At 41.7% G+C, this 18233-nt stretch overlaps 1 protein-coding gene across 1 annotated transcript in view; it reads left to right on the forward strand.

Moving 5' to 3' along the window:
* Positions 1–571: 571 nt before the first annotated feature.
* The window catches only part of otog (otogelin), a 223796-nt gene continuing 206134 nt past the window's right edge, over positions 572–18233 (forward strand). The window contains exons 1-4 of the mRNA XM_043706414.2: positions 572–744; positions 951–1008; positions 1350–1404; positions 11410–11497. Coding sequence (XP_043562349.2) covers positions 666–744; positions 951–1008; positions 1350–1404; positions 11410–11497 — 280 coding nt within the window. The 5' untranslated portion in view covers positions 572–665. The remainder of the gene's footprint in view (positions 745–950; positions 1009–1349; positions 1405–11409; positions 11498–18233) is intronic.

The raw sequence follows: 18233 nt of genomic DNA on the forward strand, positions 1-18233 counted from the left end.
CAAACCTTCCTCCAGCATCTTTTGCCTAGAATTCTACATCGATCGCACTTTGTGCACGTTATACTGAAGTGTTTTGTCCTCTGGCAGCGTACCTGGTGTGGAAATGTACTTGCGAAATATAAGATCTCTTTACAATTATACATGTTGAATTTATTTGAAAATCCTGTAATATTGAAATTTGTTCTTTACGAATTTTTATAAATAAAGTATATTTTGTGAAAAAAAATTACACATTCGATGTAGCTTCACTAATGTAGACATATTCAGAAAATGTAACAAATGAAAACGGGATTTTTTTTGCAGTGATTTCAAGATATACTGCTGCACTATCGTACGTTGGAAATGAATACTTCTACGCTTATTAGTTTAGATTTTTGGCTACAGAACCAGAGGTTATGATTATTTTAAAAGACTGAGCCGGTAATGAGAGCCACAAATTAATGGTCTTTCTCGGCATTACGAAATAATCTGTGGTTTTGATTTGCATACGCGCCTCCTCTTAACCAGTCGACCGGAATGCTGAGTCCTCAGAACCAGAGAGGAATATCAGAGGAAGGTAACTTTTGGAAACCATGAACAATTGACACACATCGTGAGAAATAGAGTATCTTCCCGCTGGAAACGAATCTGAAAATTGAGGCCAACCTGCATTGTCGGCGGCACACATGGAGTTCAGAGCTCAGTCCAGAATAAAGAGCAACTTTTATTCAACTTCATACTGTTTGGTAATATTAGCATCACAAGGTAGGTGCAATGTGTAGTTCCGCGAAAACGAATGTCGATCCGATTTGAAGTAACACAGACGGTGTCTGGTTGTTAATATATTTTCAATGTATAAGTACAGTCTTAACATTCGCAACGTATAGACACTTTAATTCGGACTTATTTTCTTTTTAAAAGACAAATTTCGTTAGAAAGATAAGTAATGCATTTCTTTTTAATCCCCTCAGTGTTAGTTTCCTGGAGTGCGAACACCGTGAAAATGTCCATTGCGGAACTTTCAGAACAGTAAGTCCATTCGCTAGCATCAGAATAAGGCGAAGTGCCCGGGACAGGTATTGGGTGGGCGTTTCGATTAATCCATCATTATCATGTAAAAACACAGCAAGGGGTCGTTGAAATAGAAAAGGGGCGATTATATTTATCCGAACGAGTCAAGCGAATGTGGTTGAAGTGCGGATATGAATGACAATTTCTGTAAGTGATTTCTATAAGTGCCTACTGTTCACTGTTTACTGTGGAGTAGCTCGGCTTTTATTCACATTCCTTTGCTGCAGTGCGCAGCACATTACCAGTGAAGGTGCAGTTTACCTGTGTAGAACAAACCTGTCCTTGTTCTCTTTCACTAGGAAAAGCAACCGTATAATACGGCAGAAACGAGATACCATTTCCCAGGGAGAGCAGGTAGGGATTGCTCTCGCTCTCATGTAACTGTTATGAGTTGTCTGAAATGTTAGTTCAGATGGAGTGCAGACACTGACTGGAAGTCGCAAGGACAATTATCTGGTTTGCAATTTTCCTCAACCGTTAGGCACCCTTATGTGTTTTCGTTAACATAAAGGCTTCAAATATTATTATTCTTTTTAAAACGGCAATGCGACATAGTCTAAATATAATGTTCTATTCTAAGATTAAAGGTAAATTTCTGTACACGTTCAAACGCTGGTACCTGTATGTGTGACACAATGATTCAATTCTCACAAGCCTATAATAAATAAAAGCAAGCTGAAAGGTATTCAGAAGTTTTATTGTCACTCCAGGAAAAGACTTGCTAACTGAAATAGTAAGAAAGTCTGATTTGGTTCAAAAAAGACTGGCAGCTGAACTTACTCGAACTCTACGTTTCCTTCTAATTAAATAACATTTCGAATGCATGAATAATAAAAGAAAGAGTTCCGACTGACCAATCAGCAAATTGTTATTTGGGAGTTAAGGATGTTTGAATAAAGTAACCTTCAGCACGTAACAGGAAGGTTAGTATCTGCTAACATGGAATATTGAGGGGAAGCATTTCAGGATTTTACATCTGTTTACTAACCCTTGTGCCACGCTCTTCCGGGAGATAATGTGCAGTGCCTGTCATCTGAAACAGACGATTTAATCTTCTTCAAAATGTGCGAGGTATCATATTTGAGGGTGTCAACAATGCCTTCCTGTTCTTTAATTATTTTCAAATGATCAATTTTTGACTGTAATGTCTCCTTTGTACCTCTTTCCCCCCTCAAGTGGTCGCATACAGGTCATAAAACTTTATAGCTATTGTTGTGACTCTTGAATTTGAAGAAGGGATCCAAGTACTTACCAATTTATTCTAGAAATGTAAAAGTTTCCCCACTGTTAGCACCCCATCCATAAATCACTACCGCTAATATTATTTGCAATTGTCCACACTTAATAATAATTAAAGCAGCATGTCATGGCTCAGTAGTTAGCACTGCTGCCTCACAACACCAGGGACCCAGGTTCGATTCCTGCCTCAGGTGGCTGTCTGTGTGGAGTTTGCACATTCTCCCCATGTCTGCATGGGTTTCCTCCCACAGTCCAAAGATGTGCAGGTTAAGTGAATTGGCCATGCTAAATTACACATAGTGTTAGATGCATTAGTCAGAGAGTAATAGGTGGGTTACTCTTCAAAGGGTTAGTGTGGACTTATTGGGCCGAAGGGCTCATTTCCACACTGTAGGGAATCTAAAGTAATCTTTAAGCTTGTGAACGATAATATGATAAACATAGCATTTTTTGCATTACTCTTGAAAATACACTAATTCATAACATTAGAGTGTAAACATTAAGAGTTTATTTTGGTGTGCTAAATAAGAAGCAAGTGAAATGACTCTTAGTCATGTAAAATTTATTTATTTTCTTTGTATTTGTTTAAACAATAGCAAAATCTTGAAACCACAAAGATGAATAATTGTTAAATAGCGTATAACTAAGTTAATATTTGTCAAACTAGTAACTCCAGTCACATTACTATTGCAAAGACTAACAGACAAATCATGCTCTCAAAAATCTCTCTGCCAAATATGCTAATAGAAATGTTAATCCATTTTAAAGAAATTTGTTTTATTTTTTTAAAAATCTGATTGGTAAACAGCTGTTCAAATGCTCAAAATTTGCTACCACAGCTCATTAATAAGAAACATGTCAAATTGTAATATCTATATTACAGCTTTATATAATGCAATGTTATGAAGCAGCAGAAGGGCCAATTATAGATTTGGGGAATACATTTTTACAAGTGTGAAGTTAACTTATCGTTCACAAGCTTAAAGATTACTTTAGATTCCCGACAGTGTGGAAATGAGCCCTTCGGCCCAATAAGCCCAAAATTTACATCAGGCAACTAATTGAACATAAAGGCTTTAAATCAGTGAAATAGTTTTCCTCTTCAGCTTCCAGTAGTAAATGTAACTGGCTACAAAATAAGATATGAATATGCATACCTAGCTTCTGTTTCTACACAGAGACCAGCTCTCACTAAACAGTGTGACCTGAAACAGGCAGCACTTCGCAGGCCTGCTAGCTGTACCTTATACATTATTGAGAGACTGATTTGTCTAATGTGACCCTATAAAATTACAAAAGAAAATATTTCCCTTAATTTAGCTGCTAAGTTCACTCAATTGAAGCATTCGGGAAATACTCCACTTTTTAATGTACTTAATTGCCAGTGTGTTGCATTTTAGAAAACAATCATGTAAAGATTGTTTCTTTGTGAAAGAAGAGATTCCAGAAGTGATAGGTACACAAAAAGACAGTGGACAACATGGGGAGGAGATTTTGCTTTGGGCTGTTGGACAATATGCAGAGGAACTGACCTGTTTAAACTAAGAAAGATGCAGACTTAAATGGCAGATTAATGCACTGTTTTATTTCTTTACACACAGATGAGCTGAATTGACAATTCTGTATGTTAATGTGATCTTAGATAGTTAAAAATCACACAACACCAGGTTATAGTGCAACAGGTTTAATTGGAAGCACACTAGCTTTCGGAGCGACGCTCCTTCATCAGGTGATTGTGGAGGGCTCGATCGTAACACCCTCCACAATCACCTGATGAAGGAGCGTCGCTCCGAAAGCTAGTGTGCTTCCAATTAAACCTGTTGGACTATAACCTGGTGTTGTGTGATTTTTAACTTTGTACACCCCAGTCCAACACCAGCATCTCCGAATCATGATCTTAGATATGTAGCATACACCTTTTGCATTAGTTTAATTTTACTGAATGTTTGCTTTTAAGAGTCTTAGAAGGGATATAGCTGTGAAACATAAGTATATGCAGTTTGTATAATGAGTTGATATTGTTGCATTTCTGACATGTTATTTTGTAAGTGGATGTAAATCAGCATGACTAAAAATGAGATGCTTAGACCAGTAACCCGATTGACTTATGTCATCGAACCAAAAGAAGAACCTATTGTTGACCTGCCTTTTCCTCAGGCCTGTTAGATCCCTGTAGAACCTGCGTAAGAGTCACTACTTTATAGTGCAGTGAGGAAAGGGCATATCATTCCTCCAAGCTTCACATTGTCCAGGATTTCCAGGAGTGTCCTAGAAAGGTAGACCAGACAGGACATTGGTGAGGCCTTTCCAGTAAACAACATTTACATAGAACATAGAAGAATACAGCGCAGTACAGGCCCTTCGGCCCTCAATGTTGCGCCGATCCAAGCCCACCTAACCTACACTAGCCCACTATCCTCCATATGCCTATCCAATGCCCGCTCAAATGCCCATAATGAGGGAGAGTCCACCACTGCTACTGGCAGGGCATTCCATGAACTCACGACTCGCTGAGTAAAGAACCTACCCCTAACATCTGTCCTATACCTACCCCCCCCTTAATTTAAAGCTATGCCCCCTTGTAATAGCTGACTCCATGCGTGGAAAAAGATTCTCACTGTCGACCCTATCTAAACCCCTAATCATCTTGTACACCTCTATCAAGTCACCCCTAAAACTTCTTTTCTCCAATGAAAACAACCCCAAGTGCCTCAGCCTTTCCTCATACGATCTTTCTACCATACCAGGCAACATCCTGGTAAACCTCCTCTGCACCCGTTCCAGTGCCTCCACATCCTTCCTATAGTATGGCGACCAAAACTGCACACAATACTCCAGATGCGGCTGCACCAGAGTCTTATACAACTGCAACATGACCTCAGTACTCCGGAACTCAATTCCTCTACCAATAAAAGCCAGTACGCCATATGCCTTCTTCACCGCACTATTTACCTGGGTGGCAACTTTCAAAGATCTGTGTACATGGACACCAAGATCCCTCTGCACATCTACACTACCAAGTATCTGACCATTAGCCCAGTACTCCATCTTTTTGTTACTCTTACCAAAGTGAATCACCTCACACTTAGCTACATTGAACTCCATTTGCCACCTTTCTGCCCAGTTCTGCAGCTTATCTATATCCCGCTGTAACCTGCCACATCCTTCCTCACTGTCTACAACTCCTCCGACTTTCGTATCATCCGCAAACTTGCTCACCCAACCTTCTAACCCCTCCTCCAGGTCATTTATAAAAATGACAAACAGCAATGGTCCCAAAACAGATCCTTGCGGAACACCGCTAGTGACGGCACTCCAAGATGAACCTTTGCCATCAACTACTACCCTCTGTCTTCTTCCAGCCAGCCAACTCCTAATCCAAACCTCCAACTCACCCTCAATGCCATACCTCTGTATTTTTTGCAGTAGTCTACCATGGGGAACCTTATCAAACGCCTTACTAAAATCCATATACACCACATCTACCGCTTTCCCCTCGTCCACCTCCTTAGTCACCTTCTCAAAGAATTCAATAAGGTTTGTGAAGCACGACCTGCCCTTCACAAAACCATGCTGACTATCCTTGATCACATTATTCCTATCCAGATGTTCATAAATCCTATCCCTTACAATTCTCTCTAAGATTTTGCCCACAACAGAAGTGAGACTCACCGGCCTATAGTTACTAGGGTTATCCCTACTCCCCTTCTTGAACAAGGGAACCACATTTGCTAGCCTCCAATCTTCTGGCACTACTCCTGTAGACAACGAGGACATAAAAATCAAGGCCAATGACTCTGCAATCTCCTCCCTTGCTTCCCAGAGAATCCTAGGATAAATGCCATCAGGCCCAAGGGACTTATCTATTTTCACCCTTTCCAGAATTTCCAACACCTCTTCTCTACATACCTCAAAGCCATCCATTCTACTTAATTGTGACTCAGTATTCACATCGACAACAATGTCCTGTTCCTGAGTGAATACTGACGAAAAGTATTCATTCAGTGTCTCCCCAATCTCTTCAGCCTCCACACGCAACTTCCCACTACTATCCTTGACTGGACCTATTCCTACCCTCATCATTCTTTTATTCCTGACATACCTATAGAAAGCCTTAGGGTTTTCCCTAATCCTACCAACTAAGGAGCTTTCATGTCCCCTCCTTGCTGCTCTTAACTCTCTCTTCAGGTCCTTCCTGGCTACCTTATAACTCTCAATTGCCCCAATTGAACCTTCACGCCTCATCTTTACATAGGCCGCCCGCTTCCATTTAACAAGGGATTCCAATTCCTTATTAAACCACGGCTCCCTCACACGACCTTTTCCTCCCTGCCTGATGGGTACATACTTATCAAGGACACTCAATAGTTGCTCCTTGAACAAGCTCCACATATCAATTACGCCCTTGCCTTGAAGCTTACTTTTCCAAGCCACACATCCTAAGTCAGGCCTCACCGCATCATAATTTCCCTGCCCCCAGCTATAACTCTTGCCCTGTTGTGCACACTTATCCCTCTCCATCACTAGGGTAAAAGTCACCGAATTGTGGTCATTGTCCCCAAAGTGCTCACCTACCTCTAATTCTAACACCTGGCCTGGTTCATTACCCAGAACCAAATCCAGTATGGCCTCACCTCTTGTTGGCCTATCTACATATTGTGTCAGGAAACCCTCCTGCACACATTGGACAAACACTGACCCATCTAACGAACTTGAGCTATAGCTTTCCCAATCAATATCAGGAAAGTTCAAGTCCCCCATAACAACCACCCTATTACTTTCACTCTTCTCTTGAATCATCCTCGCAATCCTTTCTTCTACATTTCTAGGTCTATTAGGAGGCCTATAAAAAACTCCTAACAGGGTGAGCTCACTTTTCCTATTCCTAACCTCAGCCCAAACTACCTCAGATGGCGAGTCTTCATCCATCATCCTTTCCACAGCTGTAATACTATCTTTGACAAGCAATGCCACACCTCCCCCTCTTTTACCCCCACCTCTGACCCTACTAAAACATTTAAACCCTGGGACCTGCAACAGCCAATCCTGTCCCTGTTCTACCCATGTCTCCATAATAGCCACAACATCGAAGTCCTAGGTACCAACCCACGCTGCAAGTTCACCTACCTTATTTCGTATACTTCTTGCATTGAAGTATACACACTTCAAGCCACTTTCCTGTTTACAGGCACCCTCCTTTGAAATTGATACCATGTTCCTAACCTCCCTACACTCCAGGTCCTGCACCCTAAAGCTACAGTCTGGGTTCCCATGCCCCTGCAGAGTTAGTTTAAACCCCCCCCAAGAGCACTAGCAAACCTCCCACCAAGGATACTGATGCCCCTCAGGTTCAGGTGTAGACCATCCTGTTTATAGAGGTTCCACCTTCCCCAGAAAGAACCCCAGTTATCCAAATACCGGAATCCCTCCCTCTTGCACCATCCCTGTAGCCACGCATTTAACTGTTCTCTCTCCCTATTCCTCGACTCTCTATCACGTGGCACGGGTAACAAACCAGAGACAACAACTCTGTTCGTTCTAACTTTGAGCTTCCAACCTAGCTCCCTGAAAGCCTGCCTAACATCCTCAGTGCTCCTCCTACCTATGTCATTGGTGCCAATGTGGACCACGACTTTGGGCTGCTCCCCCTCCCCCTTAAGGACCCGGAAAACACGATCAGAGACATCACGTACCCTTGCACCTGGGAGGCAACATACCAAACGTGAGTGTCTCTCGTTCCCACAAAACTGCCTATCTGTGCCCCGAACTATCGAGTCCCCAATTACTATTGCTCTGCTCTTCTCCACCCTTCCCTTCTGAGTAATGGGGACAGGCTCCGTGCCAGAGGCCTGAGCCCCGTTACTTACCCCTGGTAAGTCGTCCCCCCCACAAGTATCCAAAACGGTATACTTGTTCTTGAGGGGAACGGCCGCAGGGGGTCCCTGCACTGGCTGCTTCCTCCCAGTCCCCCTCACTGTCACCTATCTATCTGCCATCTTTGGAGTTACTACTTCCCTAAAGCTCCGATCTATGACCCCCTCTGCCTCCCGAATGATCCTACGTTCATCCAACTCCAGCTCCAGTTCCCTAACACGGCCTTGGAGGAGCTGGAGATGGGTGCACTTCCTGCAAGTGTAATCAGCAGGGACGCCCATGGCATCCCTCACCTCAAACATGTTGCAAGAGGAACATTGCACTGCCTTCACTGCCATCCCTCTGAAATTAACCTTTTTTAAAAAAAACTGGGTCTAAAGAATACAACAAGCAAAATGCAGCACTTACCTACTTCCCACAACGGGTCTTATTATTTAGGTTAGAGGAGGAGGGCGGGTGGGAGACACTACCTCTGTAGTGCCTCGGGTTCTTCTCCTGCGCACTTTTAAGGGGGAAAAAAAACCTACCCGGCTGCCCCTCTGGTCTTCGTCACTTCCCCCTGCTGCTCCCGCTCTTTTTGTGAAGAGAAAAAAAAATACCGCTGCCCGCTACCGGTAAGTAATTTTAAAACAAACTGTCTTACCTTAGCTGCTGCTCGCACTCAAAGTCCCTTCCCTTCTGGAGTACTATGTGCAGGTCTGATTGCCCTGATATAGGAAGGATATTATTAAATTGGAGAGGGTTCAGAAAAGATTTATTAGGATGTTGCCAGGAATGGAGAGTTTGAGTTGTAAAATGTATTTTTGAGATGTCTTTCACTGGAGCATAGGAGGTTGAGGGGTGACCTTGTAGAGGATTATAAAATCATGAGGAGGATAGGTAAGTGGAATAGCAAGGGCCTTTTCACTGGAGTGGGGGAGCATATTTTTAAGGTGAGAGGAGAAGATGCTAAGAAGGACATGAGGGGCAACTTTTTTTACACAAAGTGTGGTTCATGTGTCAGAAGAGGTGGTGAATGCAGGTACAGTTCCAACATTTAAAGAATATTTGGATAAGTACATGAAAAGGAAAGGATTGGAGGGATATGGGCCAAATGCGGGCAGCTGGGACTAGTTTGTTTTGGGAACATGGTTGGCGTAGACTAGTTGGACTGAAGGGTCTGTTTCCATGCTGTATGACTCTATGACCTCCAAAGAGTTCAGAGCCTGGACAGCAATGAAAATGAGGTGAAAGGATGAATGCTGAATTCCTCCATCTCATAGTAACTGCACAATTCTGGGCACTCTGATGCTTATACATATTCTGTATTTGTCCAGTACCCAGATAAACTTGCCAGGAATATTAAGTCCCAAATGTTTTAAGCTAGAAGACAATTAACATTTGAGAAGATTAAACATAAGTTAACAAATACAGTTTATTCCTAAATTTCAAAGTGAATGGAGTCCTGAAAAATTACAGTTCCAGTTAACAACATTTGTGGTATGAAAGAAAGGAATTTTTTACTTAAATTATATCAACAACAACAAAAAAACTGGAAACAAAAATATGATAATGGTTAGTCAGCAAGAATATTAAAAGTATAGGTAAATTTGGTATTATTTGAAGAAGTAATGTAAATGTAAATAGGGTATTTTATAAACTAGGCAAAAGTGAGGACTGCAGATGCTGGAAACCAGAATTTAGATCAGAGTGGTGCTGGAAAAGCACAGCAGATCAGGCAGCATCCAAAGAGCAGGAAAATTGACGTTTTGGGCAAAAGCCCTTCATCAGGAATGAAGGGCTTTTGCCCAAAACATCGATTTTCCTGAGCACCACTCTGATCTATTTTATAAACTACAATATATTTGGATTTTCAAATTGACGCAATAAGGGCGTACACATATAACATCAGGGACAAGCAGCATGAAGACTAGCTGAAAGTAGAACTGAAATTGTTGGAAAAGCTCAGCAGGTCTGTCAGCGTCTATGGAGAGAAACCAGAGTTAACATTTTGGGTCCAGTGAACCTTCCTCAAACTTCCCCAATAGTAGCAGGGAAAAAGTTGTTTTTTATCAGAAGATAGAATGAGCAGAGGGGGTAAGGAATATATGGTAGTAGAGATTGAGCCCCCAAAAAAGAGAAGAATAGTTAGACAGACAAAGAACTGGGTAAAGGTCAGCCTGCGAGAATGAATAGCTACTAATGGAGACTATTAATGACTAATAATGGGTAGTATGTAATAGCAGTCCATGTGATAACAAGGCTGGTGTGTAAGCTTTGGGATAAGGACATGTGTGAAGGTGACTCAAGCCCTAAAATTGTTGAACTTGATTTTAAGTTCTGAAGCCTGTAGAGTTCCCAAGTGAGGTGCTGTTTTTCAGCTTACACTGTGCATCACTGGAGCACTGGAGCAAGCCTGAGACAGAGATGTTGGCCAGGCAACGAGGTGATATGTTGAAGTGGCAGGCAAGCAGAAGCTCAGGATCTTTTTTTTTGCAGATGGAAAGGTGTTCTATGAAGCTGTCACCCAGTCCACTATCCAGAAGGGTAGCTGGCTGGTGACAAAACAGACAACACAAGACCAAAGATGGTTACTCAGGTTGGTGGAAGGTGGGAAGCAATGTTGGAACTGGGATCACTGCCTTTCACCAAATACTTTAATGGTCTGGACAACTTAACAATTTGCAAATGATATCATATTGATATGTAATTAACAGTGTAGTTGTGCAACAACACACAGGAACATATTATTAAACATACAGAATGGAGCAAGTAAATGGCAAATGACTTTTGATGTAGATAAATGTGAGGTGATGCAGATGTAAAGGAGACACCTACTTACAGCAATACAGAGAAAGCTATCGAGCTGATCACTGTACATGAGTATTGCCCAATGCTGTTTAAATCCCAGCAGTGACCAATAATCATTGCCCTAACAATGGCCTCAATTTGTGCACTGTTGGGCCGCTGCCCAACATGATCCCTACTGCTGGAGCAATGGTGGTGACAGCAGGAGCAGATAGATAGATAGCAGGCTGCCTGTTGGATCTAATGAGTCTCCCATTCCTGGCCCATAATCAAACCTATTGACTGGGTATGTAGTACACAATACCAGTGAGTGAGAAACCTAACAAGAATCAAATGTACAATATTAATTTTTTAAATATAATTTATTGATGATAGGATGACAGTGTCTTAGATTTTACAGTGTTTTAATTTTCAGAAATGGGGTTCAATATTCTTTTGTACTTTTTGTACTTTATTTAGATTTTACAGTCACCTGACACTCCTTCCTTTGCTTTTGGAACCACAGCCATTGCATGGCGATCAGCACCTTTATTGGAGGCATCACCAAGTAAGGATTTTAAATTTATTTCTTTAAGTTTCCATGTTAACATTAGATAATATAAAAATTGTGTATTGACTTACTCATCTGAACACTGGAGTATTGACTCATCCCATTCGAAGTATATTAGAGACACTGCCAGGAAGTATTCTCATGCTTGTGATTCATACTACATATAGTGGAACTACAGCAAGGGATTTACTTGTCGTCACTTGTCAATATTCAAGTTGAGGTTGGTGTGCAAGGGGTTTTAGAACATAATGGGGGCAGAGAATATAAATGAGATTTTAACAATTTATCTGCATTGAGAAGGAATTTTAGCATGCACTGTTTGGACAGAATAACTTGCCTCCATGTTGTAATATCTATGCATTTGTATACATCTACTGAATTGCAGCACAGACCCACAACATGTCATTTGAAGACAGGAATTTGGGATGGTAGCAGATTAAAAGAAGAGGCTTACAATGTTACAGGAAACAGTGACAACTTTGAGGACTTGGAAAGATTTATAAGTCAGGGAAGTGCTCCCAAAATATAGGTAAGAAGGAAAAAAGGTAGAGTATTAACTGGCCAGAAATATAAAAATGGGTTGGAAGAGATTTTGTAAGTATAAATGTCTTTTATCAGATATTTTGTGTCTGGGTTCACAATAGAAGACACAAGTTTCATCTCAGAAATAGGCAATAAGTTAGGGCTGAGAAAAGTGAGGAAATTGAGGAAATGAATATCAACAGAGAACAAGAACTGGAGAAATCAAAGGGATTAAAGCATGACAAATTCCTAGAATCTGATGTCCTATTCCCAGGTGTCTAAAAGAGATAGCTGTAGAAATAGTGGATGATTTTCCAAAATTCCTTAGAATTGGGAACTTCACAGCAGATTGGAATTTGGAAAATATTATGCCACCTTCAAGAAAGAAAACAGGGAACTGTAGCCAGTTAGCCAAGTGTCAATACTGGAATCTACCATCAAAGAAATCTCAACAGTACACTTAGAGAAGCACAGCATGACCAGAACAAATCAACATGGTTTTATGAAAAGAAAATTCTGATTGGACTTTATTTATTTGAGTTTTTTGATATTGTAATGATTGAGTGGCATGAACTTAGGAATAGTATATGAGCACTGATAGAGGAGTCATGTTTATTCATTCATGGGATGTGGGTGCCATCTCTAGGTAACTTTGAGAAGATGGTAGTGAGGTGCCATATTGAATTGTTGCAGTCCCTTTGATGTTGGTAGACCCACAATGCTGTTAGGGAGGGAGTTTTGACCGAGTGACACTGAAGGAACAGCAGTATATTTCCATGACTAGCTAGTGAATAGCTTGAAGGAGAATAAGCAGGCAGTGCTCCTTCTAACTTCCATTCCAACTGTGTAGGTCATAGTCATCGAATCATAGAGATGTACAGCATGGAAACAGACCCTTTGGTCTAACCCGTCCATGCTGACCAGATATCCCAACCCAATCTAGTCCCACCTGTCAGCACCCGGCCCATATCCCCCCAAACCCTTCCTATTCATATACCCATCTAAATGCCTTTCAAATGTTGCAATTGTACTAGCCTCTGCCACTGCCTCTGGCAGTTCATTCCATACACGCACCTCCCTCTGCATGAAAAAGTTGCCCCTTAGGTCTCTTTTATATCTTTCACCCTAAACCTATGCACTCTAGTTCTGGACTCCCCTATCCCAGGGAAAAGATTTTGTCTATTTATCTTATCCAAGTCCCTCATGTTTTTGTAAACCTCTATAAGGTTACCCCTCAGCCTCCGCGGTCCAGAGAAAACAGCCCCAGCTGTTCAGCCTCTCCCTATAGCTCAAATCCTCCAATCCTGGCAACATCCTTGTAAATCTTTTCTGAACCTTTTCAAGGTTCACAACATCCTTCTCACAGGAAGGAGACCAGAATTGCACGCAATACTCCAACAGTGGCCTAACCAATGTCCTCTACAGCCACAACATAACCTCCAAACCCCTGTACTCAATACTCTGACCAATAAGGGAAAGCATATCAAACGCCTTTTTCACTATCCTATCTACCTGCGACTCCACTTTCAAGGTCTCTGAGGCCTTTGTGTGGCAGTGACTTCTGGAACTTTTAAATGGTTTTGTATCCATGCAACAATGCAACTTGGATTGTTCCTAGCAACTGGTGGCGTTCCCATGTATCTGTTACGCTTGTCCTTCTAGATGGAAGTGGTCATGGTTTTGGAACATGCCATCTAAAATGAGCCCTGGCAATTTACAGACAAGAAGTAGAAAGCATTAATGGACATTTTCAAGTTGGCAGGCAGTGAATAGTGGAGTGCACAAAGTTCATTGCTTAGGCCTCAACTATTTACAATCTGACTTGGATGAAGAGACAGTGAATAGTGTATCTAAGTCTGCTGATGATACAAAACCAGGTGAAAGGGTAAGTTTAGGGAGGCCACAGAAGCTGCAAAAGGATATGATAAACTAAGAGAAGGGGCAACAAGATGGAGGATGGATTCTAAAGTAGGGGATTATGAAATTATTCACTTTGTATGTAAGAATAGAAAAGCAAAACATTTTATATATGGTGCAAAAGTTATTTTTTGTTGTTTGAAGATACTTGGATGTGCTTGAATAAGAAATAGACCAAGTTAGCATGTAGGTATAGAAAGCAATTTGGGAGATAAATAGCATGTTTATCTTTTACGGCAAGAGGATTTGAGTAGAGGAATACAGAAGTCTTATTACAAGATACAGGTTTTGGTGAGATCATATCTGGAGCATTAGATGCAGTTTAGTTTTCCACATTTCAGAAAAAAATGGATGTATCAAGGGGATGGAACAAAAAAGGTTCACTGAGTTGGCCCTGGGATGACAGGGGGTTAGAGTCATAGAATCATAGAGGTCAACAGCACAGAAAAAGGCCCATTGTATCCATGCTCATTAATAACAACCACCTAATATTCTGATCCTATTTTCTAGCTCTTGGCCCATAGCCTAGTATGTCATGGCATTACATGTGCAGATCTAAATACTACTTAAATATTATGAGAGCTGACCTATGAAGAAGTCTGAGCAAATTGTGCATATTCTCCAGGGTTTAGAAGATTGAAATGCAATCTAATTGAACTGTACAACATTTTGAAGGGGCCTGATAGGTTAGATAATGAGAGGTTGTTCCTGATAGATGGGGAGACTAGAAACTTTATGGGCACAGTCTTTGGATAAAGGACCAATCATTCAGAATAGAGATGAGAAGAAATGAGAAGATGAGAGAAACAGGACCACAGCAGATGCCATTTCCATGGCTCTACACTGATCCCTGGAACATCTGGATAACAAAACACCTACTCATCGACTATAGCTCTGCCTTCAATACTATAATCCCGACCAGACTAATCTCAAAACTCAAAAACCTAGGACTTGGTTCCATCCTCTGCAACTGGATACTCAGCTTTGTGATGCATAGACCGCAATAATCCTCAACCCTAGCACACCGCAAGGATGCGTTCTCAGCTCCTACATCCACAACTGTATCTGTCGCTAAATTCTGTATGAATGTCATCTACAAATTTGCTGACAACACTACCGTGATAGTACAGATATCAGAATCAGAATCCAGGAAAGAGAGAGAGGGCTTGGTGTCATGGTGTAATGATAATAGGCCCTCTCTCTCATTCTTGGCAAAACAAAAGAACTGATCATTGACTTCAGAAAGAAAGGAGGAGGACATGCCTCTGTCTGCATCAATGTAGCTGAGGTGGAGGACGTCAAGAGCATCAAGTTCCTAGGAGTGATGGTAACCGACAATATGTCTTGGACCTCCCACATAGAAGCAACATTCAAGAAGGCACAGCAATGTCTCTTCTTCCTCAGGTGGTTAAGGAAATTTCTCATGTCCATAAGGACCCTCATCAGCCTTTACAGATGCACCAGACAAAGCATTCTCTCCAGGTGCATAATGGCCTGGTACGGCAACTGCTCTGCCCAGGAACATAAGAAACTGCAGAAGGTTGTGTGCACAGCCCAGACCATCTCAAAGCCAACCTTACATCCATGAACTCTATTTACACTTCTCATTGCCACAGAAAGGCTACCAATATCATCAAAGACCCCTCCCATCCCGGTAATGCTCTCCTACAACCTCTTCCACCAGGCAGAAGATGCAGAAGCTTGAACACACGCAGCAGCAGGTTCAAGAACAGCTTCTACCCTGTTGTTATTAGATTGCTGAATGGACCTCTTTAAATAATGTTGATCTTGCTAATGCTGATTTTGCTTTGTACACTGCCTGTGCAGCCTTAACTTTGTATTCCTTTCTTTGTCTAAGCACCCTATGATCTGTTGTTACTGTTAACTAAGCTATGCATATGTTGCTCGCAAAACCAAGCTTTTTACTGTTCTTAGGTACAGGTGACTACAATAAATCGAATCAAATTAATTCACTCAAAGGAAAGTCTTTGGAAGTCTCTAGATCTTTGGATACTCCATTGTTAAATGCAAATCTATCTTAACAAAATGGCCAAGCAAGCTAGGTATCAAAAAATACTCTATCAGAAGTGAGTGTTGAATTCAGCTCACTGTTTGCTTCAAAGGACCTCCATTCTGGACAACAAGGACTAGTATCTCAGGACATGTTCATGGGCATTGGCTGCATGCAGTCCATCTCCATGGACTTTGGTAACCAACACTTGCCAGCCTCTCGGAACCTTCAGGGCACATCTCAAATTGACTTATACAATGCTTTTAAACTTCAATACTGCACTGGTAACTGTCATTGCAATGTTGTAGCAAGGACGTTGTCTGTTCTGGGACATGCACCAAGGTCATGGACTGGACCAGGTACCTCTGGGCTCTTCACTCACTGTTAGAGTGTTCATTCACTCTGGAACTACCTGGATGCTCATTGTATTACTATCTTGCATTGCTTTGTTTCAGTCTCAGCCAGAGATATAAGATTCATATTACCTGTGCCTAGCCTTGCCATTTAGCACAGACACAAAAGAAGTAAGCTTGTCGTGGTTATCACCAGTCCTCAGTCAAGTCGGGGGGGGATTCCTGACACGGAAAGTCAAGAGCAGCCTCTGATACAGGTCTCGGGGTTTTGTAATGAGCAGTCAGCTGTTCATGGCACCCAGGGTCAGGACACTTTCCACATAAGGGTGAGGAGCTGAACCTCAGGGAGCTACCCGTCTTGACCCTTTCTGCCCTGTGAGGTATTTCTTTCCTTCTGAAATGAAAAAAAAATCATCAGGTATTCAGGGGATTGCTTTTGGTGCAGGTGGAAAGGTATCTTCATCATGTCAGTAGATAATACACAGAGCCTGCAGGGGTGGTGATTTTGGGGTTTAGTGGTATTCCTCCAAAAAAGCATGATACAACTGGGACAATTGCTAAGTTTGCAGATGACACCAAAGTTGGAGGTGTAGTGGGCAGCGAAGAGGGTTACCTCAGATTACAATGGGATCTTGATCAGGTGAGCCAATGGGCTGAGGGGTGGCGGATGGGGTTTAATTTAGATAATTGCGAGGTGCTGCATTCTGGAAAAGCAAATCAGAGCAGGAATTATACACTTAATGGTAAGGTCCTAGGGAGTATTGCTCAACAAAGAGACCTTGGAGTGTAGGTTCATAGCTCCTTGAAAGTAGAGTTCCAGATAGATAGGATCATGAAGAAGGCATTTGGTATACTTTCCTTTATTGGTCAGAGAAATGAGTATAGGAGTTGGGATGTCATATTGCGGCTGTACAGGACATTGGTTAGGCCACTGTTGGAATATTGCGTGCAATTCTGGTCTCCTTCCCATGGGAAGGATGTTGTGAAACTTGAAAGGATTCAGAAAAGATTTACAAGGATGTTGCCAGGGTTGGAGGATGTGAGCTAAAGGGACAGGCTGAATAGGCTGGGGCTGTTTTCTCTAGAGCGTCGGAGGCTGAGGGGTGACCTTGTCGAGGTTTATAAAATCATGACGGGCATGGATAGAATAAATACACAAAGGCTTTTCCCTGGAGTGGGTGAGTCCAGAACTAGAGGGCATAGGTTTAGGGTAGGATGGAAAAGATATAAAAGAGACCTAAAGGGCAACTTTTTCATGCAGAGGGAAGTGCGTGTATGGGATAAGCTGCCAGAGGAAGTGGTGGAGGCTGGTACAATTGCAATGTTTAAAATGCATCTGAACGGGTATATGATTAGGAAGGATTGAAAGGGATATGGACCAAGTGCTGGCGAATGGGGCGAGATTAGGTTAGCATATCTGGTCTTCGGGAATTGGTTTAGCTCAGTTGGCTGGATTGCCAGTTCGCAGAGCAGTGCGATGCCAATTGCATGGGTTCAATTCCCAATATCAATTTGAGGTTATCATGAAGGACTCTCCTTCTCAACCTCTTTCCTTGCCTGAGGTCTGGTGGCCCTCAGGTTGAAATCACTGCCTTGAGAAGATATGGTTTCTCAGCCTCAAGTAGAGGAGATTGAAATGTATGTGTTGTAATTCATGGTTGGATTTTGATAAAGTAAATAGGGAGTACCTGTTTCTAATTATATCACAATTGGCAACCAGAGTATGCAGATTTAATATCTGAGGTGACAGGAAATTTTTTCCCAGAATAATTTGTTTTGCTGTGGAATATACAGTTTTAAAGAATTGGTAATAGACTCAGTAATAACTCTGAAAGGGGAATTAAATATGCTCTTTGAAGAAAGAATAAGTTGCCCTTTCAAAGAACTATCATCGGCATGATGGGTCAAATTAATTTCTTTTGAACTGTCT

Source organism: Chiloscyllium plagiosum, unplaced genomic scaffold (assembly GCF_037043375.1).
Source record: "Chiloscyllium plagiosum isolate Xiang-an unplaced genomic scaffold, Cpla_swu_hap1 HiC_scaffold_18, whole genome shotgun sequence".
Taxonomy (NCBI): Eukaryota; Metazoa; Chordata; class Chondrichthyes; order Orectolobiformes; family Hemiscylliidae; genus Chiloscyllium; species Chiloscyllium plagiosum.